This window comes from Bison bison, unplaced genomic scaffold, assembly GCF_000754665.1.
Source record: "Bison bison bison isolate TAMUID 2011002044 unplaced genomic scaffold, Bison_UMD1.0 scf7180017864497, whole genome shotgun sequence".
In the NCBI taxonomy this organism is placed as follows: domain Eukaryota; kingdom Metazoa; phylum Chordata; class Mammalia; order Artiodactyla; family Bovidae; genus Bison; species Bison bison.
The window spans coordinates 716,760-727,603 of NW_011495056.1; the positions used below are offsets into that span (position 1 = coordinate 716,760).

Consider the following 10,844-nt stretch of genomic DNA (forward strand, 5'->3'; position numbering starts at 1 on the left):
AAAGCAGAGACATTACTTTGCCAAGAAAAGTCCATCTAGTCAAGGCTATGGTTATTCCAGTGGTCATGTATGGATGTGAGAGTTGGACTGTGAAGAAGGCTGAGCGCTGAAGAATTGATGCTTTTGAACTGTGGTGTTGGAGAAGACTCTTGAGAGTCCCTTGGACTGCAAGGAGATCCAACCAGTCCATTCTGAAGGAGATCAGCCCTGGGATTTCTTTGGAAGGAATGATGCTAACGCTGAAACTCCAGTACTTTGGCCACCTCATGCAAAGAGTTGACTCATTGGAAAAGACTCTGATGCTGGGAGGGATTGGGGGCAGGAGGAGAAGGGGATGACAGAGGATGAGATGGCTGGATGGCATCACTGACTCAATGGACGTGGGAGTTCACCCAGATGGACAGGGAGGCCTGGCATCCTGCAATTCATGGGGTCACAAAGAGTTGGACACGACTGAGCGACTGAACTGACTGAAAGAAACAAAAGACCTATATATAGAAAACTATAAAACACTGATGAAAGAAATTAAGGACACAAATAGATGGAGAAATATACCATGTTTATAGATCAGAAGAATCAATACAGTGAAAACGAGTATGTATCCAAAGCAATCTATAGATTCAATGCAATTCCTATCAAGCTACCACTGGTATTTTTCAGAGAACTAGAACAAATAATTTCACAATTTTTATGGAAATACAAAAAACCTCAAATAGCCAAAGCAATATTGAGAAAGAAGAATGGAACTGGGGGAATCAACTTGCCTGACTTCAGACGAAACTACAAAGCTACAGTCATCAAGACAGTATGGCACTGGCACAAAGACAGAAGTATAGATCAATGGAACAAAATAGAAAGCCCAGAGATAAATCCACACACCTAGGGACACCCTATCTTTGACAAAGGAGGCAAGAATATACAATGAAGAAAAGACAATCTCTTTAACAAGTCGTGCTGGGAAAACTGGTCAACGACTTATAAAACAAACTAGGACACTTTCTAACACCATACATAAAAATAAACTCAAAATGGATTAAAGATTTAAATGGAAGACCAGAAACTAAAAACTCCTAGAGGAAAATATAGGCAAAACACTCTCTGACATAAATTATAGCAGGATCCTCTATGACCCACCTCCCAGAGTAATGGAAATAAAAGCAAAAATAAACAAATGGGACCTAATTAAACTTAAAAGCTTTTGCACAATGAAGGAAACTATAAGCAAGGTGAAAAGACAGCCTTCAGAAAAAGAGAAAGTAATAGCAAATGAAGCAAATGACAAAGAGTTAATCTCAAAAGTATACAAGCAGCTCATGCAGCTCAATTCCAGAAAAATAAATGACTCAATCCAAAAATGGGCCAAAGAACTGAACAGACATTTCTCCAAAGAAGACATGCAGATGGCTAACAAACACATGAAAAGATGCTCAACGTTACTCATTATCAGAGAAATGCAAATCAAAACCACAATGAGGTACCATCTTAAGCCTGTCAGAACGGCTGCTATCAAAAAGTATACAAACAATGAATGCTGGAGAGGGTGAGGAGAAAGGGGAACCCTCTTACATTGTTGGTGGGAATGCAAACTAGTACAGCCACTATGGAGAACAGTGTGGAGATTCCTTAAAAAAATGGAAATAGAACTGCCATATGACCCAGCAATCCCACTGCTGGGTATACACACTGAGCAAACCAGAGTTGAAAGAGACACGTGTACCCCAATGTTCATCGCAGCACTGTTTACAATAGCCAGGACATGGAAGCAACCTAGATGTCCATCAGCAGAAGAATGGATAAGAAAGCTGTGGTACATACACACAATGGAATAGTACTCAACCATTAAAAAGAATACACTTGAAGCAGTTCTAATGAGGTGGATGAACCTAGAGCCTAGTATACAGAATGAAGTAAGTCAGAAAGAAAAACCCCAATACAGTATACTAATGCATATATATAGAATTTAGAAAGATGGTAATGATGACCCTATATGCAAGATATCAAAAGAGACACAGATGTAAGGAACAGTCTTTCAGGCTTTGTGGGAGAAGGCATGGCCGGGATGATTTGAGAGAATAGCATTGAAAAGTGTATATTATCTTATGTGAAACAGATCGCCAGCCCAGGTTCAATGCATGAGACAGGGTGCTCAGGGCTGTTGCACTGGGATGACCCTGAGGGATGGGATGGGATGGGGAGGGCGGTGGGAGTGGGGTTCAGGATGGGGAACAAATTTACACCCATGTCAATGTATGGCAAAAACCACTACAATATTGTAAACTAATTTGCCTTCAACTAAAATAAATAAATTAAAAAAAATAGAAAACTGACTTTTTCCAGTCCTGTGGCCACTGCTGAGTTTTTCAAATTTGCTAGCATATTGAGTGCAGCACTTTCACAGCATCATCTTTTAGGATTTGAAATAGCTCAACTGGAATTCCATCACCTCCGCTAGCTTTGTTCATAGTGATGCTTCCTAAGGCCCATGTGACTTCATATTCCAGGATGTCTGGCTTAGGTGAGTGATCACACCATTGTGATTATCTGTGTTGTGAAGATCTTTTTCATATAGTTCTATGTATTGCCATCTCTTCTTAATATCTTAATATCACTTGGCATAACGTCCTGCAGATTCTTCCATGCTGTCACAATTGGCATGATTTTCTTCTTAGTTTTTTTTAAGGCTGAATAATATTCCATTCTTTGTGTATATAGGCTTCGCTAATAGCTCAGTTGGGAAAGAACCTGCCTGCAATGCAGGAGACCTTGGTTTGATTCCTGGGTTGGGAAGATCTGCTGGAGAAGGGATAGGCTACCCACTCCAGCATTCTTAGGCTTCCTGGTGCCTCAGCTGGTAAAAAATACACCAGAAATGCGGATTTTTCTTTATCCAGTCATTTGTTGATGAACTCTTTGTTGTGTCCATCTCTTTGTGACCCCATGAACTGCAACATGCCAGGCTTCTCTGTCCTTCACCATCTCCCAGAGCTTGCTCAACTCATGTCCACTGAGTCAGGAATGCCATCCAACCATCTTGCATCACGTGGCCAAAGTGTTGGAGCTTCAGCTTTAGCATCAGCCCTTCCAATGAATATTCAGGACTGATTTCCTTTAAGATTGACTGGTTTAATGTCCTTTCTGTCAAGGAGACTCTCAAGAGTCTTCTCCAGAATCACAGTTCAAAAGCATCAATTCTTTGGCTCTCAGTCTTCTTTATGGTCCAACTCTCACATCCATACATGACTACTGGAAAAACCATAGCTTTGAATAGACTGACCTTTGTCAGCAAAGTAACGTTTCTGCTTTTTAATGTGCTGTGTAGATTTGTCATAGCTTTTCTTCCAAGGAGCTGCTGCTGCTGCTAAGTCACTTCAGTTGTGTCCGACTCTGTGTGACCCCATAGACGGCAGCTCACTAGGCTCCTCTGTCCCTGGGATTCTCCAGGCAAGAATACTGGAGTGGGTTGCCATTTCCTTCTCCAATGCATGAAAGTGAAAAGTGAAAGTATAGTCGCTCAGTCATGCAGGACTCTTAGTGACCCCATGGACTGCAGCCCACCAGGCTCCTCTGTCCATGGCTGCAGTCACCATCTGCAGTGATATTGGAGCCCAGAAAAATAAAGTCTGTCACTGTTTTCATTGTTTCCCCATGTATTTGCCATGAAGTGATGGGACTGGATGCCATGATCTTAGTTTTCTGAATGTTGAGCTTTAAGCCAACTTTTTCACTCTCTTCTTTCACTTTCATCAAGAGGCTCTTGGGTTGTTTCTATATCTTGGGTTGTTTCTATATCTTGGTTATTGTGAATCAATGAATATGGACATGCAGCTATCTCTTCAAGATCGTGACTTTTTTTTTTTTTTTCGATTTTTTTGGGGAAGAAACCCAGAAGTTGGATTTTGGACCATATGGTAGTTTTATTTTTAATTTCTTGAGGAACCTCCACACTTATCTCCATAGCTGCAGCACAATTTTAAATTCCCATGAACAGGGTACTGTGATTCAAATTGTTTTACAACCTCACCAAAACATACCGTAAAATTTATTTGTGTTATTATTAATTATCAGCATAACAAATGTTTGTAGGTAAGAAGAACAACAATCTGAATATAAAAGCCATTAATTCAACAAAAAATAGGGATGAAAAGATAGCAAAAGGATGCTAAATCTATTTATAATAGCAAGAGCATCAGTAGATATCCTCTTATTCTTCACACTAGTAAAGCAGTTATCAGATGAATGACTTTGGGAGCTCTTGTTCTAATGCCTGTCAGTGAGCTAACTGAGTTTGGGGGAACCCCTTTGCCCAGAGAGACAGGCTGAATCCTAATTCATTTTCTCTACAACCTGTGTGAGTATGAAATTAAACGTTTTGTTTCACTAAGCCACTGAGATTTCAGGGTTTATTTCGTACCAAAGCCCAGCCTAGCCTCTTATAAAACTTACTGCTGGAAGTGGGGTGCAGCCATTATAAAAATCCAAATTCATACCACTTGAGACCTAGGTAGGAGGGATCCCTGCTCTTGGTCCAAACTTAATAGGACATTGCATATTACACACACACACACACACTTTTCCTCATTTTAACCATAGCACAGGTTTAATGTGACCCACAACACTGAATATCTGCCTCTTTTGCCACATGTTTTAAAGCAAAAGGCTTCTGTATCTGAATGGTAAAAGGCTTGTGAATATTGTTGCTGATGACACTAGAGACAGACACCACTTCAGAGTCCAAGAAAGAGTTGAACCATGGAAGGGCTTAGGTTAAAAGATTAACTTGTCAAATCTTTCATTTCAGCATGAAAGCAGTAAATCCATGAATAATATAATATTGCTTGGAAGTACTACTGAAGATCTGTTTCATCACTTCTCCATATTCCCTGATTTCAGTTATAAAGGAGATATTTTGCAATGGTAACAAATTTCTATTACTGTTGAGTAGGGATATGTGTAGTTCTTTTTGTCACCTAAGTGAAGAATGACATCAGTTCTTCACATTGGCCACTAGATGGGCATAAGCACCAGAATGGTAAATAATCTTGTATTTATAAAAATATTTAAGAAGACAATTAAATTTCCAAAAACATTAAAAAATATTTAAAATACTTAAAATTGAAGACCATTTATTATAACTTTAACCCAAACCCTACATATTATATCTATACAATTATAATTTTAATAGAAAGTTTTGATGATTTCAGAAGAAATGAAAATTTACTTAATAACATCAATGAAAATGAGCAAAATTATTCTGACCAAATCCAAATCTGAGCAGATTAGATGAAATCTCTGAAACCACATATTCTTTACTAAATGAAAATTTAACTACTGAGCCACCAATGACATGTGGGCTTCCGTTTTTATACTTCTTCTAGGTCACAAATGTTAGTGGTGAGTTTGCCTGAACTATGTTGGCAACTACAGTTAGTTGGCAAGCAGTGAGACTATTAATGGCAGGGGAATGATGGCAATCCATGTGATTCAGAAACAAAATATCTGAAAAAAATGTGATCTATTATTCAGGAGGCAGATCATAAGTTGAAGCTGACGCTGAGGTCAGTAAACTGAACATTGATAGTATTTGGCGGTTGTTCTGTAGGTTCAACAAGTTATCAGAAAACACTGGCAAGTTTGGAAGAAGAAAGAGAGAGTCAGGAAATGTGGGGCTTTTGAGGAATGGAAAAGAAACTGCTTCTATATAGTATATATAATAAGATTTTAAAAAGACTTTGAGAGACCAATTCTGTAAAACTTTCATATGATTAAAAAGCCTCAGGGCAAAAAGCAGTCTATGACTCCCAGGAAATCCTCTTAAGTTTTTAAAAATTGCCTTAGCAAATGGAACAGGTTCAGACTGTAGCAATTTCCCCAAAATTCATGTTTCAAGGATACTGCCATTAAGATGAAAAATAAAAGCACCAGGGTGAGAAACCAAAGAAAGATTCAAAAACTTGTCCAAGCTGCACTTTAAGTATGAGTATTGGTACTTGGAACTGATTGGAGGAATAAGGCCAAAAGACCTTCAGAGTTCTGGAGACAGATGTATTCCCAAAGATATTGTGAACCTGTTATGAAAAAGCAAACGAATGCAAGGTATCTTAAATGACACTCAGACCTTACTGTGGGCAGAAAGCAGTCTGAGAAGGCTATATAGCCCTCAAAAGAGCAGAATTCCCAAAGTCCACTTCAGATTGGTTCAAGGAGAATGATGGATAAGGAAGGATATTTTCAAAGAAGATAGAGACCACAGAAAACAATGGGCAAGGGAACTCCTACCACCTCTAATCAAATAACTTTTCTGGCTTCCTGTATAGCAGATCTTCTAACACCTGCTCTAAAGATTTCAGAATTGCTCTGAACCAGTGTTTGCTGTGTGGTTCCCACTTGTTCGTTTTCTGAATGGATAAATGTTAGCTATAGTCTGGTCTATGTGTTATCATTGCATACTGTTTATGTGCGGGACAGACAGTCACTAGGCCAAGAGTATCCACAACGATCCACCACCCGCCTTGGCCCCACCAAACCTGCGTAAAAGGGAACTAAGTCTAGGCAAGCGACAGCTTCAAGTTTCCTTTCTCATGCACCTTGGAAGAGACAGCTCGGTCAAGGCGTAATTTTTAGATGCATGCTGAAAGTTCCAGATTGAGCTCATACAAATGAGTCCATGAAACTCATTGCCCAGATACCTTAGGATGAACCAGAGAAGAAAGATCCTAGCCTAGATTCTTCCTCACCATGTATTTCATGTCGGCTGCTGGGGGCGAGACGTTGGTCCGCGCTTCATTGTGCAATCTGAGGCACTCCTCTATAAACCTATCATTCGTGATGGAGGGAGCTTTGGGTGGCGATTTACTGGCTACCAGACAGAGACCTAAGGTCCACAAATAGCTCAGTTTCTTCCTGAGAATCATGGTGCGACGCAGAAAACGCTCTGCTTCGCAGACTCGTAACGGCTCAGTCTATCCGACTTTCCCAGCCCCTGGCTTCCGGCCTCTTCCGCCGGCTCTGACTTCCGGCGAGGGCTTGAGACCGGTGTGCGCAGGCGCGCAATAGGGGGCTCCACGCAGAGGGGCGCGACAGACGGCCGGTTCGCCTGTACAGAAAGTCCTAGGCTGCAGGATAAAGCCTTGAGTCGCTTTGTGCTGCAGTTTTACCCATTCAAGCACCCATTCAAGGTGCTTTCTGGGGATCCAATCCGGAATCACTGCAGAGGGGGCCTGGATTGTAAACCAGATTGCAACACGCAGGCAACACATCTATGGAAAGGGGCAACATGTATAGGATGCCGACAGTGGACCGGGCCTGTGCAAGCAAGGCCCTGTAGAGTGGTCGATTCACAGATTCAGCTTCGGTATGGCTTTAAAAAAGTTCATTGTTTGGAATAAACTTCAGCATTTTATTCTGCGTTTCCTTAGAGACTGGCAACAAAACTCGAATAGGCATTTTAAATACTTGATGACATACAGATCCTAATTACCATGTCAAACACTTAATTATTTAATAATTTGCTTCTGTTTTCTCAGCTGAAGAGACTGACTGCCTCAAACGATGAACATAAACATGTGGAACAGTGGACAAAATCGTTCCTTTTTTATACGTAAATGTGGAACAGAGCTACCGTTTAGAGGCTAGCAAACTTAAGTTAAAGGACTGCTTTGGTTGGGATGCTGAAGACTAGGACAGAATACAACTGATTGCTTATTTTATCTACGTTGTAATACAAATCAACTTCATTTGGCATAATGTTTTAAATCCATTATATGTCATACTGTTATTCAATAAGAAACCAGCATTTTATACCGTGGCCTTAGATGATATTTAACAGTATTTCTGTTTCAAACAAGTGTCTTTATTTGATTATTTGAGGTTGTTTATAATGCCATTTAATTCAAGTGAACACATATATTTACATTTACTTATATTGTAGTCAGTTGACTTTGCCACTGAAAGAAAAAAATTGATACAACTAGTTATTTGTTAAAATAGAAAGCAGAAAATTAAATTATAAAATAGGGGAAAAGAAAGGATTCTAATGGAAATTTAACAGAGCAATAGGTGGGTTTTTAAGCTTTTTTTTTTTTTGGTTATTGATTACATTACGTTTGTGGTCAGAGAATATGAACTATGTGATATAAAGCCTTTGCTGTTGGAACACAGATGAAAAAATAGATAAAGAGAATAAAGAGTCAAGAAGTATCCGCATATACGTCCCAGAACTTGTGTATAACAGAGGTGGCATTTCTGATGAGTTTTGTGATAAGGACTTAAAAAATTTCTCATATAATTACTCATCCCAGGTGGTGCCCGTGGTAAAGAAACTGCCTGCCAATGCAGGAGACATAAGAGACACAGGTTCAATCCCTGGGTCAGGAAGATCCCCTGGAGGAGGAAATGGTAACCTACTCCAGTGTTCTTGCCTGGAGAATTCCATGGACAGAGGAGCCTGGTAGGCTACAGTCTATAGGATCCATAGGGTCGCAAAGAGTTGGACATGACTGAAGCGACTTGTTATGCAGTGTGTGTATATTGAAAAATATAAGACTTAATCTCTTCCTTACACAAAAACAAATTCCATATTAAGCCTTAAATGTGAGAAAAACCTCTACAGGAAATAAGAGAGTATTTCTGAATATTTCTAGAATCTTATATCATGCCTCTGTGTATATTTATCTTCATATTCAAACACTTAAATAATATTCTTAACACAGCATCCAGAGTGATTCTGTTAAATGTAAATCAGATTATGTCACCCCACTGCTCAAAACCTTCCACTTTATGACTCCCATGGCACTCAAAGCAAAATCCCAAGTCCTTACATTAACCATCAAGATCCTGAACAATGCACCCCAACTCTGATCTCATCTCCTACTTCTCTCCCCTTCGCTGTCTCTATTTCACACAGTTTGGCTCCTTTGTTGTTTCTGGAAAAAGCTAAGATGCTCCTGTACCGGGGCATTTGCTCTTGTTTCTTTTGCCTAAATTCTTTCCCCAGAAAGTTACATGACTCGTTTATAACCTCTATTAAATATTTGCTCAAAGAAAGTGAAAGTGAAGTCGCTCAGTTATGTCCGACACTTTACGACTCCTTGGGCTATAGCCTACCAGGCTCCTCAGTCCATGGAATTTTCCAGGCAAGAGTACTGGAGTGGGTTGCCATTTCCTTCTCCAGGGGATCTTCCCAACCCAGGGATTGAACCCAGGTCTCCCACATTGCGGGCAGATGCTTTATCATCTGAGCCACCAGGGAAGCCCCAAAGTATATCTTATCAAAATATACTTTAGAAGGTAGTTTTGCATTACCCATTCTATACCTATCACTTCCTATTGGTCTTTTTTTCTGCTTTATATTTCTTCATAATCCATATCCTCACATTTTATGATGTAATTTATTTATGAATATATTATTATCATCAGTTCAGTTACTCAGTGTCCGATTCTTTGCAACCCCATGGACTGCAGCATGCCAGGCTTCCCTGTCCATCACCAACTCCCAGATGATGTCATCCAACCATCTCATCCTCTGTCCTCCCCTTCTCTGCCTGGCTTCAATCTTTCCCAGCATCAGGGTATTTTCCAGAGTCAGTTTTTCACATCAGGTGGCCAAAGTATTATTATCATGAAAGTGAAAGTGAAAGTGAAGTCGCTCAGTCGTGTCCGACTCTTTGCGACCCCGTGGACTGTAGCCCACCAGGTTCCTCTGTCCATGAGATTCTCCAGGCAAGAATACTGGGTTGCCGTTTCCTTCTCCAATTATTATCATATTCCCCCTCAATTGAATGGGTAGGGATTGCTTGTTATTATTTTGTAACTACTGTATGCCCAGCATTTCAACAGAGGAGTTCAATATTTCATGAGAATATTAATAAATGAATCCTTTAAGACTTAAATATTAGCTACTTTTATGAAGTCCTCTAGTTAGAAGGAATCTCCTGTTATTAAAACAGGTAAGCTTCCTGTATCTTATTACTTTATTTCTCTTTTCCCCTCTGCATTAGTCAGAGTTGTCCAGAAAAAACAGAACCAATAGGACAACCTCTCTTTACACATACACATACACACAGAGATTTTAAAGAACTTCTCTTTACACACACACATACACACAGAGATTTTAAAGAACTGGCTTACACAATTATTGGGGCTGGCAAGACCCAAATCTGTAGGGCAAGCTGACACGCTTAAGATTCAGTAAGAGTTGATGTTGCAGTCTTCAGTCTGCTAGAAACTCAGGCTGAATTTTCATACTGAGCTCTGGAGGCAAAATCCAATCATCTTTGGGAAACTAGGTGTTTGCTTTTAAGGCCTTCAACAGGTTGGATGAGGCCCATCCATACCATGAAGAGTAATCTACTGTACTCAGAGTCTATTAAATGTTAATCACATCTAAATGCTATCCTCATGAAACATCTATATTCATGTTTGACCAAACAACTGGTCACCACTGTCTAGCCAGGCTGACACATAAAATCAACCATCATACTTTCTTATTCTTCTAAACACTTCATGTGCCTATCTTATTACTTTATTCTTCTTTCTTCCTCACATACTGGATTCAATCAATTTACAAATCCTGTTGGCTCTACGTTTAAAATAATCCAAAAAAAAAAAAAAAAGCTCAATATTCAGAAAACGAAAAAAAAAAAAATAATCCAAACACTTCTTCCCATGCTATGGACACCCAACACCTTGGTTAGAACCACAATCATCTCTTACTGGAATAAAGGTAGCAGTATCCTTTTTCTCGGCATCTGTGTATTCATTCTTGCTTCATCAAAATTTATTTTCCATAGAAAAGCCAAATTACTCCTTTTAAAACATAAGTAACTAAGTAAGTGTTAGTCGCTCAG

The 10,844-nt window shown here is 39.6% G+C and overlaps 1 protein-coding gene across 1 annotated transcript in view; it reads right to left on the reverse strand.

Annotated features, from left to right (window-relative positions):
* The window catches only part of GLIPR1L1 (GLI pathogenesis-related 1 like 1), a 42,725-nt gene extending 35,700 nt beyond the window's left edge, over positions 1-7,025 (reverse strand). Inside the window, exon 1 of the mRNA XM_010828887.1 lies at positions 6,735-7,025. Within this exon, the coding sequence (XP_010827189.1) occupies positions 6,735-6,911 (177 nt within the window). The 5' untranslated portion in view covers positions 6,912-7,025. The remainder of the gene's footprint in view (positions 1-6,734) is intronic.
* Between the last annotated feature and the right edge of the window lie 3,819 nt (positions 7,026-10,844).